Source organism: Tinamus guttatus, unplaced genomic scaffold (assembly GCF_059628265.1).
Source record: "Tinamus guttatus ecotype Peru unplaced genomic scaffold, ASM5962826v1 Tinamus_guttatus_pri_ptg000314l, whole genome shotgun sequence".
In the NCBI taxonomy this organism is placed as follows: domain Eukaryota; kingdom Metazoa; phylum Chordata; class Aves; order Tinamiformes; family Tinamidae; genus Tinamus; species Tinamus guttatus.
Window position 1 is genome coordinate 11,873,422 of NW_028288848.1, and position 24,535 is coordinate 11,897,956.

A 24,535-nucleotide genomic window follows, 5' to 3' on the forward strand; every position below is an offset into this window, starting at 1 on the left:
CTAGTTGAATATTAAAGACCTACCATATTCCAGTTCAATATTGAAGACCTACAATATTAAAATCTGCCATTCTAAAATGGCTTATCTGATCTCTTTTCATAATCACTGCTAAGAGAAGATTTTGTCGCATTCAAATTAACAAGGATGTGCTTTTCCCTCACTTTATTTTTACAGTTATACAATTTCTTCCCAAGTGTCCTGGAACGCTTACCTGGGCCTCATCATAAAACGGAGAAAAACCTTGAAGAAATTAATGATTTTATTTCTGAAATTGTAAGAGCACACCAGGAAACTCTGGATCCCAGCTGTCCTCGAGATTTTATTGACGCTTTTCTTATCAAAATGGAACAGGTAATGTAACAGATAAGTCTTTTTAGATTACAATAAGAACATTGTTTGGAATCCCAGGTCTTAGAGTTCTCACAGGGCACTCTACTATTGCACATTTGTTTTTCATGGCACATTAATTTCAGTCTGTCCTCTCCATTTTCTTAATAAGAATTTTAGAAAGAGAGAAACATAGAACAATGACATGCAGCACTCATTAGGAAAGCTGAAGATCAAGGAGGTTGATGTAAGCAAGTGTTCCTTCAAAATTTTTAAAAAAGTCATGATGTTAGTCAGTAAAAATACTGTAGTTGCTGGTGGTCTGGAGAGTGAATGTTGCATTTCGGAAAGGACATTAGATGTATTTAAGAACATGTATAATGGGTGCAGGACTTTCCTTCATAAACATGTTGCCTTAGATAACTTAGGTAAACAAGTTTCTGAATTTGCCAAATCTTTTTCCAGGAGAAAGGAAACGGTCATTCATATTTTAATGCTGAGAGCTTGGCCAGTACCACATTTGATTTGTTCCTTGCTGGAATAGGCACAACCAGCAACACACTGAGATATGGACTTCTGATTCTCTCGAAATACCCAGAGATAGAAGGTAATACAAAAGGGAATAAATAACTGAAAGCTTTTTTATGTCATTGTATCGATTTGAACAACTCATGTCATTACTACAAGGGGCAATGTTCCTCTGATTAAGGAAACATGTATTTACGAAATGGAAGGTGTATCAATCTTGGTTGTATTCACAGTAAACGATTATTGCTGGTGTGCACAAAGCAAGTTTTGCTGTACACACAGGATCGGTCCAGGCAAACACACAGGAGGCTTGTCCATTCAACGCTGATTTATTTTCTAACAGAGAAAATGCACAAGGAGATTGACCAGGTGATCGGCCGAGACCGAAGTCCCTCCGTGGCAGATCGGAGCAAGATGCCATACACAGAGGCTGTGGTCCATGAAATCCAGAGATTCATCAATTTACTTCCACTTAATGTCGCACATGCTGTGACCAATGACACCAAATTCAGAGGCTATTTTATCCCCAAGGTCAGTTCTAGCGCTTCTGGGAAAAGTAATGATCCTATGCCCCAAGAGGGCAAAGCTCTGCTTTCTGCTCATTGTATCCTATTTTCTTTTCAACATTGAAAATTAAGCATAGAATAATTTAGTCTGAAAGGGGCATCTAGAAGTTACCTGCTCCAGCTCCTTCTGTTTGAACAAAGCCTTTCCATCCTCTATGTGAGAAGGAAGTTTTCTGTATTTCACACAAATGCAAGCAAACAAGCTTTTGTCATTCCTTTTGAGAAAAACCTAAATATTCTCACCACTCTTGACATTGAAATGCATTGGAAAGAGTTTTTGCCATGCTTAGTTTCTACATAGACTGGTGGCACACATTTTTCCTCACTTAAGCTTTGATTAGTTAGATTGGAAAGTTCTGCTAGCTTTTTATAGGCAAGAGGAGTAAAGGATCATGAATCCATGATCAGTAATAATGCTTTTCAAGCTGTGCTCTTTTGCTTAGGGAAAGAGCATTTCTAACCACCTAATTCCTATTTACTCTATGTGCTAAGTAGAGATTTATTTGGGCAGTTTCCTAACTCACCAAATCACATGTTCATGTGCAGTCTTAGGTACCCTGACCTCAGTAGACCAGAGCTCTGCTATGTTTTGCATTGTTCACTTTCAGCTGCCCCCTGAGATGACCATAGAGCTTGCACAAGCCAAGAGAACAGAGAAAGAGGCAAATAGAAGCTGGAGCTTCCTGTTCTGGACTTCAGGCTGGCTCGATATTGTCCCCACACAAACTTTGGAGCTGGATTCTGTTCCTATTTAATTTCAAAGCTGGGAAGTTGAGAATTAAAGTCTCAGCTTTGGAGGGAGGCACATACCTCAAATTAAGAGTCCTTTGGAGGCATGAATATGTATCAAGACTGGCAATGGTCTAGGCCTCTGATGTGGCTCCTCTGAAGTGGTATTAGTTTGTCTCATGCAATTTTAACCTTGTTACTTCTTACTGAAGGCTGTACATAATGGGTCCATATAGGGAACTTCACAATGCCACTTTGCTTTAGACTATCTCTGTTTTAAACTCTCTTCTCCGTCTTTGCCAATTCAGGGCACTCTGGTATTTCCTATGCTAAGTTCTGTCCTGTATGACAGCAAGGAATTTCGAAATCCAGAAAAATTTGACCCAGGACACTTCTTAAATGCAAATGGCACCTTTAAAAAGAGTGACTACTTCTTGCCATTTTCTACAGGTAAGTAATCTACCTATTTCAGAACCTAAGTCCTCCTCTCCTAGAGTTTCTTGACAATTTCAGTGGCTCTGCCACCAGGATCTCCACAGTGATGCTAGTGATCTCCTGTTACAGTCCCTTTTGGGCAGCTCTAAACCCTGCACTAGAGTTCCAGTTGACTTCACCTTTTACCATTGCAAAATCTCCTCCAATTGAATCTACAATAAAGAGATGGATGATGCGTAACCCACAGCCATGCCACTTGTCCCTTCTCTCCAAACTTAGTATCAGTCAGCAGCAGGACATGAGAAGCTGAAACCTTCAAAGTGTTTTTGCCCTCCAAACACTTCCAAGTTGTTCTAGACACTGAGCCCCCGAGTTTAATTCATTCACTTCTCCAAAATTCTGTAGTGCTGCTTGTTTATTCTGAGATGTCTGAACCTTTATGAAGCAATGATCAAAATAAGTTACTAGAAAAACATTCCACTATCATCTCACTTGTGTTTATTTTTCCTTGCAGGAAAACGTATCTGTGCAGGAGAAGGTCTGGCACGCATGGAGCTATTCTTATTTCTTGCATCCATCCTGCAGAATTTTACTTTGAAGCCTGTTAAAGATCGCAAGGACATTGACATTTCTCCAGCAGTCAACAGTCTTGCAAATGTGTCCAAACCTTATGAGGTCTCTTTTCTTCCCCGTTAACCAAGTAAACACAGTTGTAAGCCCACAAGCTCCTGAAAGCTCTCCTCAAATGACAATCATTTTGTAATCTGGAAATACTGAAACACTAGATTCTTTATCAAGAGAAAGATCATCCTTTTAGTTTAGAGGAAAATGTTTGTACATATTCAGCTCTAAGGCAAATATGTACTTGCACGGAGAGGAAGCAACTCCCTACAGCAAAACTATACAGGCTTTCCTCCATCCCTACTTCACCTATCCCGGGTTCCTATCTGATTCCTGACATGGCTTACGGTTTGGCTCGATGATCTTGAAGGTCTTTAACAACCATAATGAGTCCATGATTCTACACAAGCATCGTGTTGAAAGGCTTGTGGTTGGACTAGAGGATCTTGAAGCTCTTTTCCAACCATAATGATTCTATGATTCTATGTCAGTTAGGGCTCTCAGAGTCCCGCTATGCTGTCCAGAGCACCCGATTTCTCAGCACAACAGGAACAAACAGTTGTACTACAGAGTCTTTCCCAGAACCAGCTTGAGGTACATGTCTCTGCTCTGTAGTCTCTTTTTGTAGTCACATATTTCTTTGTGATCTATTCTTGTAACGGCAAACACAAACTGTCTTCACACCTCAGGGGCTCAGCAGATGCTGTACTCTTGTATATATATTTTGTCCTTTGGTGGGGATGGAGTTTATCTGATGACTAGGCATATGGGTTTCCTTTTATATGATTACAATTGAGTTACAGTTTTGTGAAATTACACTCTTATTTTTTCAAAATGAAGAAAAAGTAATAAACTGGACTGTTGTTTTTCTCAGATCCTAGTCAAAGGGATTTGGTGGATAACCTGCCTCCACATAGCCTAGACTCCAAAATTGTATTCCCAGACAGCAAGAGCAACATTATCACAATGGCATTAGCTGCTTAGGTAAAGCACCCAAAACTTCTTTTCTCTCAAATCACAGATATGCTTGACATAGCACAAGTTGGTAGCATTATAGAGGCACTGAATATGAATAAAAGGTACGGCAAGACATCTAGTTTATTGTCATAAGATTCCTCACCAATTGAAAAGAGAAAAAAGCACAAAGTTCACATTAAACCACTCCTTTCATGATTTTTCCATACTCTTGCTGGACATGAAGCCCTTGCTCAGCCCTTGAACTAAGTGAAACTTCAGTTCATTCCACTTTTGACTTTTCAGTTAAATTCTCCTACAAGGAGACCTCTATCCCAGTGAGAGCCCCCTTCCCGAGAAGGAACTTCTACCACTTTATAAAGGTATGTGGAGATGTAACCTATTCCTCTGGAGAATTTTGTAGGAGTGGCATATGTCTATTTTTGCTGAACTGTTCACCTTCATCAGTCACAGCTTCCTGCACAACATCAGGTCCATACAGCACTGCTATGAAACTTAAACGGAGATCAGTCACTCTCATAACCCAACTTCCAGTTCAGTATTGCTATTAAGTTAAGTCTCTGTTGTAGATTTCCTTGTTTCTCCAGTTTTTTGTCCTTGGCTTCTGCAGAAGGAAAAATAACAATACTTTAGGAATGCATGGCTAAAATGCTTGAAACCTGCAGGGTGCTATACAGCTTAAAACTCAGGTTAATTTAGACGACCATTCTTTCCTGGAAGTACTTAACCAAATCTAGTTGTCCAGTGGGATTTTTAAGAAGTAGATGCTTAGGTCAAACAGTTAGTATTAAAGTAGGCCAAGGGGATTGGGTGTCCGGTGGAACGTCAAAATCTCTCTTTCAAGATTTTGTCTTGGAAGCTTGGATCACTGGACATTTCAAACAAGAAATGAAACTTCCTTAAGAGACTGTATCTCAAGAATATCTGCACAAGTCTACCTCCATATAACTTGATGCATCAGTCTTTCACCAGCATCTGCCACTTCCCATGCACCACCAGTATTCAGTCCCCTAAATGCACGTAAAGGCCATGCTGTATGGGTGTATTGGAGATAAAAATTTCTGTGATCTGTAGAGTCACAATAATCTCCCATGGGAAGCAGAGGCCAGATCTTGAGAGATAAGATGTTTGCCTGCCTAGGCTGAGTGATAAGGAGCAGGGATGCAGCTGCTTAGGGCTGTTCACAGGCAGCCCCTGCCAGAAACCTGTTGAGGCCAGCCGCTCGGCTGGGCTTGTAGCCAACTTAAGTGCAGACATCCTCCAAACTAGCTTTGGAGGCCAAACAGCCGGAAATGAGGAAGAGGAGGAGGAAGGCAGGACCCTCGAATTGAGGGCTGGGCCCCCCGACTGTCATGCTCATCTGCGCACCCCGGGGGAGAGTTGTACAACTCAAGGTGGAGTTTGTCCAACCCCTGGGCTGCCTCCTGGGTCAGACTGACCCTACGTGCCAGGATGCACCGGGCATAAAAGTGGACAGTGCGAAGAGAGCGTGGGAGGAGAAACTCCAAACTCCGAGGCCTACACTGTCTTCGCAGGAGTCGGTCAGCAACTCTCTCTCTCTGATCTGCCACCTCGAGAGGATGTTTCGGTCCAGTATCCCACCGGCAGGTATCACCTCAAAAGGAGTTATCCATACTTTGCTTCTTTTATGTGCTTTCACCTGAATAAATGCTCGATGTAGTCACTTCATTCTGCCGTGATTAGTGCCAAATCCCGAGCCCATCCGCAACAATGGGCATCTCCAAAGCTCAGACAGTAGAGGAGCTCAGAGAAACTTATTTTACCTTGTTAAATCCCCTCACAAGGGGTTATGTTGACAGCTAGTAACAGTAGAGGCAATAGTTACCAAGTTTTTTGGAATGTGTATCCAGTTTAAAGAAATTTCTCCTTATGTCCATAAGGACATTCTTTGGATAAAATATTTTAAAAACTCCTTCCTCACTTGCCTCCAAAATCACGTGGTGATGCTGATAGTCCTATTTCAGTGAAGAATGAGAAGTTTAACCTATAGTTTCAAACTCAACACTAATATAATACTGTGGGAATCAGAAAAGTGTTACTCAATCTATCTCAACCAGTTCTGAAATCAGTGGTAAAATAGTTATGACATAGGCTAGTGTAAGAGAAAATATCACTATACTTCTGAAACTATGTAGTCTATAGACTTAAAGAAATACACAAGATTGGCATTGTGCAACAACATGTATATTTTGCAGCCTTCTTTCCTTCAGAGCCTATTGCAGTGTAAACTATCAGATTCTTTAGATGCTTAGATGCTTTATTTACTGTTCAAGTATATAGTTTATTACACTCCTCCCCTTCTTGGTTTACTTACATTTTTGAGTCAAATCCTTCAGATTTCTACTGATGTTTATAGCAATGTCTTTCATTTCCAGGTACTTCAAGCTAGTCAGCTTGTTCATGTTTTCCAAGAGTTTGTAGTCCTCACAGGTGGCTTTAAAACCATAAGGCTTTTGTAAAGTCAGCTGGCTTATCACATGATGCTTTCTTCTCAGGTAGTTTTCTCTAGTTTCTAATATAGTTTATTTTTGAGTGACTTGTCCCCTGATGTTGCCTTTTTTGCAAGGCAACATCCTGCTGCACCCTGCTTATGAAAGGGGAAGGGGCAGTGAGATCTCCAGCTGACAAGCCCCTAGGCTAAAGGTTGACCAGTCAGCAACAGCTATATTATGGTAACAGCTGTCATTGCGGATTAGTCAAAACACTGCAAAATGAGCAAGACATGTACAAACCCTATTTAAATAATGGAGAAAGATGGAAGACTGTAATCTGACAGAGATGGGCAGAGTCTACAGGAGAAATGTGTATGGGTGGTAAGGGGCATTTTGGAAAGCCTGGTGTGTCTTTGCTGCTGTACATGTAAAAAGAGAAAAGATTCCTCTCAGACACAATATTTTTCTTTCTATGTGCCTCTTTAATACTGCACAAGTGCAATCTTCTAGCACTGCCTTTGTGTGGATTTGATGGTGGCAAGTAGGTGATGGTCTGGTAAGTGAGAAGGGTAAGTTTGCTCCTGTTAGAAAGGTTGATGTGTGTGTGCAGATCCCTTGTGTAAAACTCGGTCGGAGCAAAGCAGGCAAAGAATGGTTTGTGCCAGAAATTTTCCTTCGTTCTGAAAACAGATACAGACCCCAAATAGGGAATATTCACTGAGATATTAGGGACCTTCTGGTTCTTCATGAGCGCTTTTCTTGTTTTTGCAAACAAGACACAGTGTCTTGTTTGCATCTGCCCTCTTCTTTGCAATGTAGGGCCCTGGTTAAGCAGTTTGCAGTGCAGAGTTGTGATTTCTGTATTACTGCTTGTGGCATCTGGGGAGGGATGTGATTTGGAACTCCCAGACCTCAGTAGTTCCATAAGGTGAAATATCACACCTGCCACACCATGCTAAACACATTTTCCTGAATGTTGTCAGGATAAAATGGCATTAAGTGTCTTCATTAAAGGCTTTTAAAAGCTAAGATGCTGTAAATATCCGCATGAATTTCCAAGGCGTAGTCATGAAACACAGTCTGCCCTGCAGAGCTGCTTGCTTGCCTTTAACCTGACACATGGCAACAAGCAGAATTTTTGCTTTTGCTTGTCTCTATCTGTGCATTTTGTGGAAGATATCTCCTAAAATCTGAGAGGAGGGTATGGAAAACTGAAATAAAGACTCGAAGCGCTGAATGAAAAACGGCAGTGCGAGGCTGCTGGGGTGAGGGCTCTGATTGGCACAGCTTCATCTTATGGTGCGCTGCGCACAGCACCCGCAGGCAGCCCAGCACGTGCTGCTGCTGACACACCAGCACGTAACACACAGGTGTCTGGGGAGCCCCACGGGTCCCGGAGAGAGGAGGACTCCTGTGGGAATCCATGCTGCAGGGGAGACACGGTTGCTTCCCGTGGCCCATGCTCCTCAGTAAAGATGAGAGCTGTGGAGCTGCAGAAAGGCTTCTGCCAACCCCTCCCTGGCAGCTTGAGGAAACCCACATGGAGACAGCACCAGCCAGGAGAGAGCACTGGGGTCTCACAGCACTCCAGAAACTCAGGTGACACAGCCATTGGTGGCATCAAGCAGTAAAGGTACATCCCGTGTCCGCAATCATCTGACCTGATCAGGAATTATTAACAGGTTAGGCAAGCAGCAGGAGTTGCTCATTTCTCATAACAACCCAATATCAGTTAATGTAAAAGGTCCTGCCAAAGTTTCTTTACTGCAGTGCCAGTTGCCAGCTTGTCAATAGGCTGTTTTTCTTCTCCAGCCAGAAAAATGTGTCTGTGTTAGGTGGAAACCCAACAACCTACAGAAACTACCTCAGCGACTGTGCCGCAAGGACTCCTCTTCTGCTGGACTCTACATTCACTTTGAAAAGCATTCAGGGTTCACATGTGAGTTTATGGCCTTTGGGAATAAAAAAAAAGTGATTTTATTTGCTGAAACAACTGTGAGAAGAGATAAGATTTATTTGTGTTCTCCACCTTCCCTCAAAAATATTGCTAGTGGAAAGCTGGAAATCAAAATGAAAGAAAAAAAAAAGATAACAAAAAGGAGCTACTTGGTGGTGAAGATTTACTCTTCTGTCTCCCCTCTCGTCTCAGCCTCTTCTTTAGGTGAATTAAACCCATCCTGCAACGTGTGGATGGACATAGGTGGAGAGAAGTACCAGAACAGCCAGCAGCCAAAGCTGGCCTAGACCAAGGCTTCAGCTATGCCAAAGCCTTTCTGACAGTGCTGGGGGGTGAGAGTGTTGGACCTAAGCACCTGGCTTCTTGCAACAGTCCCTCTGTTTGCTGATGAAGAGTCAAAAGACAGAGTTTGAGGGAGAGGACATGGCTTTCTTCATCCCTCCAGCCCTGGATGAAGATGAAGTCTGGGCTTGTGTGGGCAGCTGCAGTAAAAAATTTCAATGGCATATTTCTTGGTAAGGTTAATTGGCAAATCCATGACATTCAGGGCATAATGGTTAATGTTAGAAAGAACCTCTAGAGATCATCTAGTCTAACCCCCAGCTCAAGCAGGGACACCTAGAGCATGTGGCACAGGGTGATGTCCAGGCAAGTTTTGAAGATCTCCAGAGAAGGAGACTCCACAACCTCTCTGGGCAGCCTGTTGCAGGGCTCTGTCACCTTCCCAGGAAAGGAGTTCTTCCTCACATGGAGATGGAACTTCCATCAGGAAGAGTTTGGCCCCATCCTCTTTACATTCTCCACTCAAGTACTTGCGCATATTGATCAGATCCCCTTTCAGTCTTCTCTTCTCTAGGATAAACAGGCCCAGCTCGCTTAGTCTTTCGTCATAAGACAGACACTTCAGTCCTTTAATCATCTTTGTTGCTCTACACTGGACTGGACTACTTAGCCAACTAGCTTGAACTCCTTTTTAAAATTGTATACCATGGTTAGATGCATTGGACAGAGAGCTGTAGTTACGTCTTTTGATTCTTTGCATTAATTCATTTAAGTTTGTTCTTCCCTTTCAATTGCTCTTGATCATTAGGCAGTTGCCCTCTTACCCTTGCTACATTTCAACCCCTGTTTGTGGCCAAGGGAGTTCAGGGCATGGCAGTTCAATCTGTAGTTCAGGTGTTTGTACTTCAGTGTGCAATGTCATTCACCTGCCATGGCAGGTAGGAAAATGCATCAGCCCTCTCTGACATTCGTAAACCTTTCGTGTGCCAAGCGTGGCTGCTGTGGGCTGGGCATAGGGAATGAGGAAGTACCCCCTGATGGGTCACCTAGGGGTGCCTGTCCCTGTAGCCTTCCCCTCTGCATCCCCCAGTCCCTAGCGTGCTCTCAGGAGCAGAGCTGCTGCCCTCTTCCCTAGTGAGTGTCCCCCTGCCCGTGCAGCGCCCTAATGCCTGGCCGTGTTCTGTCACTATTTACAGGCTGCAGATAGTTGCATTTAATTTTGTTTACCTGCTCCCCCTGGCATCACTCTGGAGAATGACTACAGATTTATGTTGCTTAGAACTGCTCTGCTGGGGTTGTGCTTCACCTATTATGGTGTTGAGACCAGGCATTGGCGAAACATTCCTTCGGACTTAGGAAAAACACTTCATCTATGCAAAATAGAAGCTATGATAGACTCGTTTTTAAATTCCTTTTTATTTAGGATGAAGTACCTACAGGCAGGCCTGCACCCTCACTTACTCTACAGATGCCGTCAAGTACAACAGGATCAAATAATAAATAATAATCTCTCCTTAATAACTCATTAGCAAAAGTTCATTAGCAAATGTTTAACCAAGCCATTGGCACTCAAAAATCAAATATCCTTCCTGTCAAGTCATTGCAAAATAGGCTGTATGAAGTGTCCATTTAGCTTCTTTCTTAGTGCTCCTTTCTCTGTGGTGACAGTATCATATCAGCTATTGAACACTAACAGAACTTGATGTACATAGGATATGGATCTGTGTATATATTTTGCTTTAGCACTACAGAGAGATTTATTTCAGTTAATGACTCCTTTGGAATAACCAATTCTTCAGTTTTTTTAATTAGACGTTTATTTTTTTGAAATGTGATATTTTTAAACATCTTTCAAGTGTGGACAAAAAAATAAATCACTGCTGATGTCATCCTCTTCCTCTAGTCCAACTGCATTTAAGCCAGATGATGTTGCACGTCTCTCATTTTTATGACAGAGAGTGCATTAGGCACTGGCATTGCTAGAGGGGGTGTATGTGCAGCAGAAGACAAGGCCTTCGAGGATGGACTGAACCACCTTCCACACAGGAGGCAGAAAGCAGAGGAGTCTTTATCTGGGCCTTGTTTACTCATGCAGTAAGTCTGTAGTGGAGAAGAATGGAAAAGCTTGTGACATGGTTTGGCTATGGGATGGGGCAAAAGAATGAAGCCCTGAATTAAGACAGCTGCCAAAGAAGAGAATGGGCCATGTGGCCTTTAAATCAATCACTATTAAACATTAAATGAAACTCAAATGCAATGAGTATCTTAGGAAACCTCACTTCAGCATGAAGTACACAGGTATGTGGTTTAATCTTGTGAACTCTGGCTTTGGTCCATTCACAAGTTCATTTCTTTATGCTGATTTCCAAGTCATTGTTGCTTGTGCCTTGACAGAGAAACTTTGCCTATTCGTCTGCTACCCCTATCTGCTTGTCACTTCACAGAGGTCTTGAGGCAGGCCATGAAAGATCAGGCTGTATCAGTTCAGCTGTCCCAGACAGAGTTTTCATAACTGACTTCCACCATGGTGAGCAGAAAATCAGGTCTCGGAAATGCCTGCTCAACCTTGCAAACTTTCCTTCTTCCTGTGGCCTTAGCACAGCAATACCTGGAGATCTTTCATGAAGGCAACCACTGGTGCTGCTCAGTCTCCAGGCTTGTACCTGCAGCCTCCACTGCCCAATTACCAACTCGACACTTCTTCAGAGAAACACCCCTTACCAGCAGTGCCCTCCATCCTATCCTGTGCTCTGTGCACTGCTCATTGACTTGCTGTCTCACTCCTCTTTCTCAAGGTAATTTGCATTTCCTCAGTTACTTAGATATAGAGTTGGGAAATGCGATGAACACTTTTACCGCATCTAATGTATTTTGGCTTGTTTAGAAAAGCCTTACTGTCAGACAGATACAACTACCTATCAACATGAAGTTAGAATACTTTTAATCTCTAAAACACTTTCTGTCCCAAAACTAAGGCCTCCAAGATGGTAAGAAGATATGTAAATCTCTCTGTGCAAACGAGTAATAGGCTGATGAGACAAAAAACCAATAGCATATTCTCCCACAAATATTTGCATCATAACATACTAGTGGTTTCCTGTGTGATATTAAGGAAATGACCCTAGTCTCACTTCCTACCTAGTCAGTGGGTAGATGGTGTCACCATGGTGAAGAAAGATCATCGTCCTGCAAGAAAAGGCCATTGCTGGCTGTGCCAGTATGTGTGATAACTTCTTCGGATTATCCTGTTTCCATAGTTTTCTTCTTTAGCCATCCAAACCATACTGCTACTTTGTGCTTCTGTTTCTGACAGGACTGAAAATATGACGAAGTATCATGAAAACATATGCTAAATCAGTTGGTGTTACCATTAGTTATTTTTCATGATTTAAATGCATAATTTCATTTACTTTTCTCATAACTGTAGCTACTTGATATCACCAAGTAGATGCAATGTTTTTGTTACCTGATCATTGCTGAATCTTCCCTTTCACTTTATCTCCCAGGATGTGGGCCTTCCAGATATCCCATTGTGCACTGTGGTGGTTCAACAAGTGCTTCATAGAATCATAGAATCATTATGGTTGGGAAAGACTTTCAAGATTCTTGAATCCAACTGTAAGCCCCTCAACACCACACCTCTTAAATCATGTCCCTAAATGCCTCTCTTACACATTTCTAGAACACTACCAGGGATGATGAATCCACCACTTCCCTGGGCAACCTGTTCCAATGCTTGGCTACTCTTTCCGTGTAGAATTTTTTCCTAATAGCTCAGCTGCCCACGCAGCTGAAGTGGGGTAGGCAGGAGGAAGTAGCAACCTCAGGAGTTCGTGCTCAGCCATCTCCATCTCCTTTGCAATTTGGCAGCCTTCAACTTTGTGCCTCTTTCTACTTTGGAACTTGCATTCCAATTTCCTGACTTCCTTCTGCCTGACTTGGGGAAGGACCTACTCTCATTTGATTCTGAACAGAGTCTAAAGCTAAGGAACTTGTCTGTACTCAAAGGTCATGGGCAACAGCAGCTGCAGAACGATTAACAGTTGGTAGAGTCCCAGTGCAGGTTACACAGTGAGAGACTACGAACAAAACCTACTGAACTTCCATGCCCTCCTGGCATCTAAACAAGGTCACAGCAATCTGCGATTTATTTGAAATCCCTGATGAACAGAAGATACTTCATTTGCTTGACTTTTATTTAAATGAGTTGTCTTTTGGGTAAAATGAGTTTGTTCACAAATGTTTAACCAAGACTTTTGCACTGCTATTGTCTGAAAAACAACAACACAATCATATCTTATCGCCAGTGTTGAGGGGCAGCATGTTACATATGCACGTGTTACATAAGCTGCTTCATGGTGCTGCAGTGACTGAACCATATTAAGTGCTAGTCTTGGCAGATCCTCTGTCCAATGGCTATCAGATTTAAGACAGGATTAAGACAGGGCTCGACATAGTCATTTTCTACTAGAGAGGAAGGAGAGTTGTTTCTGAAAGAAAGAATTCTTTAAGAGCTGAGTTGTTGCTCACAGTAGAACACACAAGATTTCCACAGGCCAATCTGCATAATGATAACACATTGTTCTCTGTCTTGATTTCAGCGAGGGTTTCAACACTGCCTCCCATAATATCCTCATAGGGAAACTCAGGAAGTGTAGGTTAGATGAGTGGGCAGTGAGGTGGATTGAGAAGTGACTGGATGGCAGAGCTCAGAGGGTCGTGATAAATGGGGCCAAGTCTAGTTAGAGGCCTGTGGCCAGTGGTGTCCCCCAGGGATCAGTATCAGGTGTAAGAAATGTATGTTCCAATGCTAAGAAATGTATGTAATGTATATTAAAGGCTACATATAAATACAAAGGCTTCATATAAACAGCATTCCAGGAGCAAGTCCATACACAAGATCAATTGGAGCCAGCAGAACAAGAGCTTTCAGGAGACATATCCAGAAGGAGGGCTAGAATTTCAAAGCTGGTCCAGTGCTTCCACACAGTGGGGAACAGCCCTGATAATTAGAACAGAAAATAGCTCAGGCAGCCAGAGGATGGTGTCTTTTTTGTAATGCTCCAGCATCTGCTTTCATGCCATGCTGGGAGAAAGCAGAATCTTTCAGGTGCTTCTTGTGAGCATGAACTGCCTCAGGATAGGTCTTTCCTACTCAGAAAATCCTTAGGCTTTGTTCTTTTCTTTCTGTCATCAGAGGTGACCCAAAACCTTTGAATTAACATTTCTTCCCAGTGAAACTCACAGAGTCCTCAGCACAGTTCTGGCTTTACTGCACACTGCTTTGAAACTCCTTAGAGGATAATGAGATACTAAAAAGGGAGTGCCTGGACCTTGGAGTTAAGCTGTGAGCAAAGCCCTGTTTTTCCAATGGATTAGTATTCACTGCAGCTGTTTACCCTTGGCATTGCCAGTCAGGCACTGCAAGTCACTTTATCCGCAAAAGTGAAGGGGGAAAAATTGCCAACCCAATGCCACCAAGCCTCCAGACATGGTCTGGAAGGCTGTTCTCATTTTCACTCGCCTACTCACATCTAGCTTTTAAACACATGGGTACCTTCAGTGTACAGTAGGCAAACCAATGCCATTGTATTAGAAACAACAGCAAGGCTGTTGTTTGGTAAAGAACATCATGAGGACTAGGAGAGACGCACAGGGAACCAGAATTACCTTCTTCAAAACAGCCCGACATGGCTCTCTACAGCTACCTGAAAGGAGGTTATAGTGAGGCATGGTCGATCTTTTCTCCAAAATAAGCACCAATAGGACAAGGAAAAATGGCTTCAAGTTGCACCAGGGTTTGTCCAGGTTAGATATTAGGAAAGTTTTCTACACAGAAAGAGTGTTGTGTGCCCTTCACAGCTCATTGCCATCACCTGAGGGACATACAAATGTCCTCTAAGTTTTATGTTTTCTATATCTATCCTCTAAATTTTGTCATTCCCTTCCAGTTTCATAACATCTAAGACTTTGTATCTTTTTTTAATATGTATCTCAAAAGCCATAATGGGATGGTCTGGATGGAAGAAAAGAGCCGAATCATTCTCTGGCCCATTTTGATGGCCCCGAGGAAGCCACTAATGTGGTAGCTTGGATGGGATCCTCCTCATATGCTAATGGTTGTCTAAGAACATGGCTGAGCTCCTTTTCCACTTTGTGGAGAGAAAGAGGCACTACTAGAGGGCAGTGATATCTGTTTGGCCCCCCTACAGAGAGGTGCCCTTGGGAGGGCTGGGCCCAGTTGCTTTCCTTTCTAGACAGGCGCTGGTGAGGTGAATCCCACCATCGGGGTTGTCTTAAGGATGCTGTGTAAATGTGGGCCTGTCTTTCATTCCTCCCTCTTCCATGTCCTGTTTCCAGTGAGTGGGAGAGCTGGAAGCAGCCCTGCCATTTCCCCTCTCCTCCTGTCACATCTTTGCATAGTGAAGAGTCCTGAGAAGCAGACCCACCAGCCTTGCACAACACAGAACAGTGTGCTGCCCACGGGCTAGGCAGGCTGTGCCATGTTGTGGGAATGGTTTGAATGGAAGCCTGTATGGTCTGTGCTTTTCACAGAATCACAGATTCATGGAAGGCTAGAAGAGACCTCTAGAGATCATATGGTCCAATGCGCCTGCACAAGCAGGGAAATCTAGAGCAGGTGGCACAGGGTCGCATCCAGGTGGGTTTTGAAGATCTCCAGAGAAGGAGAATCCACAACACCTCTCTGGGCATCCTGTTCCAGGGCTCTGTAACCCTCACAAGAAAGAAGTTCTTTCTCACGTAGAGGTGAAACCTCCTGTATTTCAACTTGCACCCATTACCCCTTGTCCTATCAGTGGCCACCACTAAGAAGAGTTTGGTCCCATCTTCCCTATATTCTCCCCTCAGGTACTTGTACATATTGATCACATCCCCTCTCAGTTTTCTCTTCTCTAGACTAAACAGGCCCAGCTCACTCAGTCTTTCCTCATGCGATAGATGCTCCAGTCCTTTAATCATCTTTGTCGTGCTGCACTGGACCCTCTCTAGAAGCTCCATGTCCCTCTTGTACTGGGGAACCCAGAGCCACCCAATAAACCAGATGCGGCATCACCAGAGCAGAATAGAGGGGGAGGATCCCCTCCCTCGACCTGCTGGCAACACTCCTCCTGATGCAGGCCAGGATCCCATTGGCCATCTTAGCAATGAGGGCACATTGCTGACTCATGGTTAACTTGTTGCCAACTAGGACTCCCAGATCCCTCTCCACGGAGCTGCTTTCCAGCAGATTGACCCCTAATCTGTACTGGTGCCTGGAGTTATTCCTCCCATGGGTCTGAGGGAAAGAGCCACAGAGCAGTTGAAGTACAAGCCAAGACAGAGTGTGGAAAGGCTTGTGTCCTTTCTTCTGCCACAGTTCCTCCCTCCCTGCCCTGTGGTTAGTGACAGGTGGTGGTTAATCTGCGAGTGAGGACAAACAGCAAGAATTTGCTATATAGGCATATACACTGCAGTAGGCTCTCTTTTTTTTTCTGGTCCATAATGCATCTTGGCTCTCTACCCAGAATTAGAAGATTCCATTGATTCCTTATGTTCTCTGTTACACAAAGGAACACAAGCCAGGAACACACACACACACTCACTCACACACCAATCGTCTATGTGAACAATTACTTCATTTCCAATTGGTTCATTTCTTTATCTTGTGCAGGTTAATAAGTAACCTCCTATCTCCTCAGAAACAGAGAGGTGTCATTGGCTGATTTTTCCACGTGTTTCAGTGCTAAAACATATATATATAACTGGCTTTGCAGGTCCAGTTTCAGTTTCTTCTGAAACTTGACATCTTTTATTCAGCCCACCATGGAGCCCCTAGGAATGACCACTATTTTCTTAATGACTTGTTTCTCATGCCTTCTCTTTTCAGCATGGAAAGGTAAATCTAAACCAGGGAAGCAGCCTCCTGGTCCTTTAGCACTCCCCTTAATTGGAAGCGTGTTCCATTTGAATCCACGAAAGATGCCTCAAAGCATGGAGAAGGTAAGGGATTGTCTCTTTTCTTCCTATGTTGCCTCTATTGCCTTTAAAATGGAGTCCAGTGCAGATGGGCTTTCAGCTCAATGCAACAGACAATGTCAAAACTGCATTAACTGAATGTCAGAAGCACTGAAAAAGAAACTTTCTCAAAAATATGTGCATCTGAAATCTGTATGTTATATATTATAATAATGATAAGGATGAGTGCTCTGCTGATCTCATGACAGTACTGAAATGGCTTTGCAGCCAAGGTACTGATGCAGTTCATGGTACTCTTCTTGTGCCCAGGTCCACATGACTCTGGCAACATTGCCTAGCCCTGCTTTGGGAATGACCTCCACTCCATTTTGCTGCCTCTCCTTCCTAGCAGATAGACATAGATAGACAGGATCTCCTAAGAGGAGAAGTAGAGTGTGAAGCAGAAAATTCTGGAGGTGAAGTGTGCTATCCGTTTCTTCTCCCAGCTAATGGCACACATTTGTCAAACACAAACCTGTGTGTTGGGAGTTCTGTGGGAGCAGCTGCAACATGAGTACATGGGAAGGATAATGAATGGATGAGAAAGGTCTCTGGACTTCCAGACACTTTGAACTGAGGTCCTCTCCATGGGGTGAAAAAATCCTCAGGGACAAATCCCAGTATTCCCAGGAATTCAGACCAGCTGAGAAGCTCTAGGCTTGAGCTACAGGCTCAGCAAGTCTGCAATTTTTACCAGTATGTGGAACATGGTGGCACTGTAGCATTTTGTCAAGTATGAATTCTTAGAGAGGGGGAAGGCCAAGTGGTAACACAGCTGCTCCTGCCAACAGGTCATGTAGTAGAAGGCTCTTCAGAACCACTGGCAGCAATCTACTTCAGCCCCTATAGTTCAGTCTCCATTTATCTGTCTCCACTCGGCAACTCTATACCAGAAGCATAGTTCCTCCAAAAACAGAGTCTGTGGAGAGCTCGGAATTTTGCATGTTAGGCACTGTTAAAAGGAAACTCTTGTAGATTAAATATGCCTGAGCCTAAATGTATTCCAATTCTTTTTTCATGCACCCTTAACAGTGACTGAGATTCATCTGAGAAAAGCATAATCCCAGTTTTTGCAGTTCAATGACTAGATGCCTCCAGTTTGGACATTGATAAGCAGTTTTATGGACTGCATAAGAGGACATTTTGTCTGTCATGCTGGGGTGGCATCCACATATACATCTGGAGTATTTTTTTTTTTTTTGCATTTTTGTGGTGCATTTCAGTTTGAAATCCCTCCATGGACCTCTGTGACCATGTCTAACTAACTGCTTTTAGAGCCTGTGTAAACTGTTGTTATCCACCTGTAGCAACGATTCCAGACTGTCCCGAAGGTGCTGTGAAGACACTGTTCTAGTGTGATTTTCTTTGTGTTCTTTCCTACAGCTCAGCCAAAAGTATGGTCCTGTCTTCAAAATACATTTAGGCCCAAGAGAGGTTGTGGTACTTTATGGTTATGATGCTGTGAAAGAAGCTCTGATTGATCAGGCAGATGATTTCAGTGGAAGAGGCATTCTACCACTACTTGAGAAATTCTTCAAAGGCCAAGGTACGTTCCTGGTAATCTCAGCATGCAGAGCCGATGCTTTCAATGCTCCAGGAAAGGGCTGAGAAGGAAGTGAAAGAGGCAGTGTGGGGATTTTGTTTATTATTGTCAGGTATTAAAAAAGAAAAAAGGCAAAATGAAAGACAAAGAGCCAAATTCTCTACTTGGATCCTTGAGTTAATTGGAATGTCAAATACAAATGTAGAAACACACATAAGCTGTTTAAGGTCGTATGCTGGCTTCACTGAGTGCCTTGTTTATTCAGCAGTCTTCAATTTCTAGGCAAAAATATTGTTCATGAAGTATGCTGGTAAACTTTTCCCATCTCTGAAAATGTTAGCAATACAAGACTGCTAAGGAAAGAGCAAAAGTCAAATTCCAAAGCACAACAAAGAGAAGATAAACGCAGGCCTAGGCCAGTAAAAGCGATGCCATGGGTTCATTCAGCATAGCAGTTCCCAGTATGGTATTTATCCAAGTAAACAGCTATTCCAGTGTATGAAGGAGACAGAAGGCTAGAAAACAAGGGAAAGCAGAATTGTCAGGATTTCCAAGCAACCTCACAGTCAGTAGATGCAGTCGCCTTCTACAATAAACAAGCAGCCCTTTCCTGTAATGATTATTTCAGCAGCACTCTTAGAGAAAGCCTGGTGGCATCCAATAATGAGGAACATCATCCCCAGTCCCCTTTTCACACACTACTTCATGCTCCTCCTTCCCTTTGTCCTGGTGTTTTACTGAGCTTGTGGCAATCCAAATGAACAGATCTGCCATCTTCAGAAGTGCAGAGAATTAGGTTTTGGGGCATATAGCAATTGCAGTAAAAGTCCACAAATAGGTGTTTTTGCATGTCAGGTGTTCACCGTGTAACTCTTAACAGAGGAAAAAGGTCTGTCTCCTCACAGCATCTCTGCTTTTCCTTCCTCTGTTAGGCATTCTGACCAGCAATGGGGAGGGCTGGAAACAACTCCGACGATTTGCCCTCACCACCCTGCGTGATTTTGGGATGGGGAAGAAAAGCATTGAGCAGCGGATCCAGGAGGAAGCTCATTTTCTGGTGGAGAGGCTCAAGAACACCCGCGGTAAGATGTGAACTTTGTGGCTCCTAGGACAGCTTAGTAGCGGCAAAGAGCATGAAGAGTGTGGAGCTGCTTCACCAAATGCATGACACAAGAAGTGGGCACACGGCTGCTGAATTTGCTCTCTAGTCCGAGGGGTCTTGAAGAAGCTGGTGACAAGATAACTAATTTCCAGCTATTTGGTTTTGGGCCCAGTCTTCTGAATACTAGACAATACTTCCCAACTCTTAGGGACGCGATGATGGGGATGGGGACTACTACAGGCTGTTATCTAGGGCATAGGGTAACCCCTTTGGATTCACCCCATAAAAGCCTTTTCTGGTAGCTTATCAGTCAGAACTATTTCTTCTAAGTATCTCCCCTGAGAGTGTCACTGTCCTGGCAAGAACCACAGTGTTCCTTTCTGCAACCAGCCTTCACATATGCTTATTCTGTAAAGAAAAAAACAGACAAACCTAAAAGGATGCTGGGACACCACTTCCACGACCATGGGATTTGGTGGGATACTCAGGGCCTTCTCTAATGAGCATCCTGCAAATGAGAGAGATGTACATCATACAATAGATGCAAAGCTCCCCAGTAGTGTCAGGGGAGGAAACGCTGGACCAAAATAACTAATGCAAGATGCTGATTTTGTTACAGAGCGGCCCTTCGATCCTACCAACTACCTAATCCATGCTGTTTCCAACATCATCTGCTCCATCGTCTTTGGGGATCGGTTTGATTATGAGGACAAAAAATTTCTGACTTTAATTGACTTACTAGACGAAAATAACAACCTGCAGGAGTCTATGTATACAATAGTACGTGCAAAGTTTCCTTTTGTTAATAAATTTATCTTATTAGTGAATATTTATATTATTAGGTTTTCATTTGAATTGTTTGTCCTAAAGTAGGAGAAGATTTCTGAAGGCCAAAAAAGCAGTTAAGCAAACAATTTCTCAGTCTTTTTTTTTCCTTAAGGACCTGCCATTGTATGTCCAAGGGAGGATATCATTGTAAAAGTAATCAAAATGTAGTAAAATGTTTCCTTGCATACAGTGATGCCATGAAGTTTGTAAAGGGCAATAAATTCTAGTTGAATATTAAAGACCTACCATATTCCAGTTCAATATTGAAGACCTACAACATTAAAGAGCTACAGCTCCAAAATGGTTTACCTCACCTCTTTCCATAATCACTGCTAAGAGAAAACTTTGCCACATTCAAATTAACCAGGATGTGCTTTTCCCTCACTTTATTTTTACAGTTATACAATTTCCTCCCAAGTATCGTTGAACGCTTACCTGGGTCTCATCATAAAATGGGGAAAAACCTCGAAGAAATTAATGATTTTGTTTCTGAAATTGTAAGAGCCCACCAGGAAACTCTGGATCCCAGCTCTCCTCGAGATTTTATTGATGCTTTTCTTATCAAAATGGAACAGGTAGTGTAACAGATATGTCTTTTTAGATTACAATAAAAACATTGTTTGGAATCCCAGGATCTTACAGGGCACTCTACTATTGCACATTTGTTTTTCATGGCACATCAATTTCAGTCTGTCCTCTCCATTTTCTTACTAAGAATTTTAGAATGAGAGAAACATAGAACAATGACATGCAGCACTCATTAGGAAAGCTGAAGATCAAGGAGGTTGATGTAAGCAAGTGTTCCTTCAAAATTTTTAAAAAAGTCATGATGTTAGTCAGTAAAAATACTGTAGTTGCTGGTGTTCTGGAGAGTGAATGTTGCATTTCGGAAAGGACATTAGATGTATCTAAGAACATGTATAATGGGTACAGCACTTTCCTTCATAAACACGTTGCCTTAGATAAGTTAGGTAAGCGAGCTTCTCAATTTGCCAAATCTTTTTCCAGGAGAAAGGAAATGGTCATTCATATTTTAATGCTGAGAGCTTGATAAGAACCACATTTGATTTGTTCCTTGCTGGAACAGGGACAACCAGCAACACATTGAGATATGGACTTCTGATTCTCTCGAAATACCCAGAGGTAGAAGGTAATACAAAGGGACTAAATAACTGAAAGCTTTTTTTATGTCATTGTATCGATTTGAACAACTCATGTCATTACTACAAGGGGCAATGTTCCCCTGATTAAGGAAACATGTCTTTACGAAATGGAAGTTGTATCAATCTTGGTTGTGTTCACAGTAAACAATTATTGCTGGTGTGCACAAAGCAAGTTTTGCTGTACACACAGGATAGGTCCAGGCAAACACACAGGAGGCTTGTCCATTCAACGCTGATTTATTTTCTAACAGAGAAAATGCACAAGGAGATTGACCAGGTGATTGGCCGAGACCGAAGTCCCTGCATGGCAGATCGGAGTGAGATGCCGTACACAGAGGCTGTGGTCCATGAAATCCAGAGATTCATCAATTTACTTCCACTTAATGTCGCACATGCTGTGACCAAGGACACCAAATTCAGAGGCTATTTTATCCCCAAGGTCAGTTTTAGTGCTTCTGGGAAAAGTCAGGATCCTATGCTCCAAGAGGGCAAAGCTCTGCTTTCTGTTCATAGTATCCTATTTTCTTTTCTACATTGAAAATTAAGCACAGAATAATTTAGTCTGAAAGGGGCATCTAGAAGGTACCTGCTCCAGCTCCTTCTGTTTGAACAAAGCCTTTCCATCCTCTATGTGAGAAGGAATTTTTCTGTATTTCACACAAATGCAAGCAAACAAGCTTTTGTCATTTCTTTGGAAAAAAACCCAAATATACTCAACATTCTTAACATTGAAATGCATTGCAAAGAGTTTTTGCCATGCTTAGTTTCTACATAGACTGGTGGCACACATTTTTCCTCACTTAAGCTTTGATTAGTTAGATTGGAAAGTTCTGCTAGCTTTTTATAGGCTAGAGGAGTAAAGGATCATGAATCCATGATCAGTAATAACGCTTTTCAAGCTGTGCTCTTTTGCTTAGGGAAAGAGCATTTCTAACCACCTAATTGCTGTTTAATCTATGTGCTAAGTAGAGATTTATTTGGGCAGTTTCCTAACTCACCAAATCACAGGTCCATGTGCAGTCTTAGGTACCCTGACCTCAGTAGCCCAGAGCTCTGCTATGTTTTGCACTGTTCACTCTCAGCTGCCCCCTGAGATGACCATAGAGCTTGCACAAGCCAAGAGAACAGAGAAAGAGGCAGATAGAAGCTGGAGCTTCCTGTTCTGGACTTCAGACTGGCTCGATATTGTCCCCACACAAACTTTGGAGCTGGATTCTGTTCCTATTTAATTTCAAAGCTGGAAAGTTGAGAATTAAAGTCTCAGCTTTGGAGAGAGGTACATACCTCAAGCTAAGAGTCCTTTGGAGGCATGAATATGTATCAAGACTGGCAATGGTCTAGGCCTCTGATGTGGCTCCTCTGAAGTGGTATTAGTTTGTCTCATGCAATTTTAACCTTGTTACTTCTTACTGAAGGCTGTACATAATGGTTCCATATAGGGAACTCCACAATGCCACTTTGCTTTAGACTATCTCTGTTTTAAAGTCTCTTCTCCCTCTTTGCCAATTCAGGGCACTCTGGTATTTCCTGTGCTAAAGTCTGTCTTATATGACAGCAAGGAATTTCCAAATCCAGAAAATTTTGACCCAGGACACTTCTTAAATGCAAATGGCACCTTTAAAAAGAGTGACTACTTCTTGCCATTTTCTACAGGTAAGTAATCTACCTATTTCAGAACCTAAGTCCTCCTCTCCAAGAGATTTCTGGCAATTTCAGTGGCTCTGCCACCAGGATCTCCACAGTGATGCTAGTGATCTCCTGTTCCAGTCACTTTTGGGCAGCTCTAAACCCTGCACTAGAGTTCCAGTTGATTTCATCTTTTACCATTGCAAAATCTGCTAGTATCAGTCAGCAGCAGGACATGAGAAGCTGAAACCTTCAAGGTGTTTTTGCCCTCCAAACACTTCCAAGTTGTTCTAGACACTGAGTGCCTGAGTTTAAGCCATTCACTTCTCTCTGTAGTGCTGCTTGCTTATTCTGACATGTCTGAACCTTATGAAGCAATGATCAAAATAAGTTGCCAGAAAAACATTCCACTATCATCTCATTTTTGTTTATTTTTCCTTGCAGGAAAACGTGTCTGTGCAGGAGAAGGTCTGGCACGCATGGAGCTATTCTTATTTCTTGCATCCATCCTGCAGAATTTTACTTTGAAGCCTGTTAAAGATCGCAAGGATATTGACATTTCTCCAGTAGTCAGCAGTCTTGCAAATGTGTGCAAACCTTATGAGGTCTCTTTTCTTCCCCGTTAACCAAGTAAACACAGTTGTAAGCCCACAAGCTCCTGAAAGCTCTCCTCAAATGACAATCATTTTCTAATCTGGAAATACTGAAACACTAGATTCTTTATCAAGAGAAAGATCATCCTTTTAGTTTAGAGGAAAATGTTTGTACATATTCAGCTCTAAGGCAAATATGTACTTGCACGGGGAGGAAGCAGCTCCCTACAGCAAAACTATACAGGCTTTCCTCCATCCCTACTTCACCTGCCCCGGGTTCCTATCTGATTCCTGACATGGCTTATGGTTTGGCTCGAGGATCTTGAAGGTTTTCACAACCATAATGAGTCCATGATTCTACACAAGCATAGTGTTGAAAGGCTTGTGGTTGGACTAGAGGATCTTGAAGCTCTTTTCCAACCATAATAATTCTATGGTTCTATGTCAGTTAGGGCTCTCAGAGTCCCGCTATGCTGTCCAGAGCACCAGATTTCTCAGCACAACAGGAACAAACAGTTGTACTACAGTGTCTTTCCCAGAACCAGCTTGAGGTACATGTCTCTGCTCTGTAGTCTTTTTTTGTAGTCACATATTTCTTTGTGAGCTATTCTTGTAATGGCAAACACAAACTGTCTTCCCACCTCAGGGGCTCAGCAGATGCTGTACTCTTGTATATATATTCTGTCCTTTGGTGGGGATGGAGTTTATCTGATGACTAGGCATATGGGTTTCCTTTTATATGATTAAAATAGAATTATAGTTTTGTGAAATTACACTCTTATTTTTTCAAA

At 42.6% G+C, this 24,535-nt stretch overlaps 2 protein-coding genes across 2 annotated transcripts; both read left to right on the forward strand.

Annotated features, from left to right (window-relative positions):
- The first annotated feature begins 144 nt into the window (after window positions 1-144).
- Window positions 145-20,789, forward strand: LOC148593994 (cytochrome P450 2C31-like). The gene is made up of 10 exons (XM_088528859.1): window positions 145-351; window positions 793-934; window positions 1,199-1,386; window positions 2,459-2,600; window positions 4,484-4,543; window positions 16,762-16,874; window positions 18,273-18,435; window positions 19,365-19,514; window positions 20,154-20,314; window positions 20,781-20,789. Exons 1-10 carry the CDS (start codon window positions 145-147, stop codon window positions 20,787-20,789), a joined length of 1,335 nt encoding a protein of 444 aa, XP_088384985.1.
- An 89-nt stretch (window positions 20,790-20,878) lies between these two features.
- LOC148593995 (cytochrome P450 2H1-like) lies at window positions 20,879-23,818 on the forward strand. Its single transcript, XM_088528791.1, has 5 exons — window positions 20,879-20,937; window positions 21,371-21,512; window positions 21,777-21,964; window positions 23,037-23,178; window positions 23,596-23,818. Exons 1-5 carry the CDS (start codon window positions 20,929-20,931, stop codon window positions 23,775-23,777), a joined length of 663 nt encoding a protein of 220 aa, XP_088384917.1. The 5' UTR covers window positions 20,879-20,928; the 3' UTR covers window positions 23,778-23,818.
- Window positions 23,819-24,535: the final 717 nt, after the last annotated feature.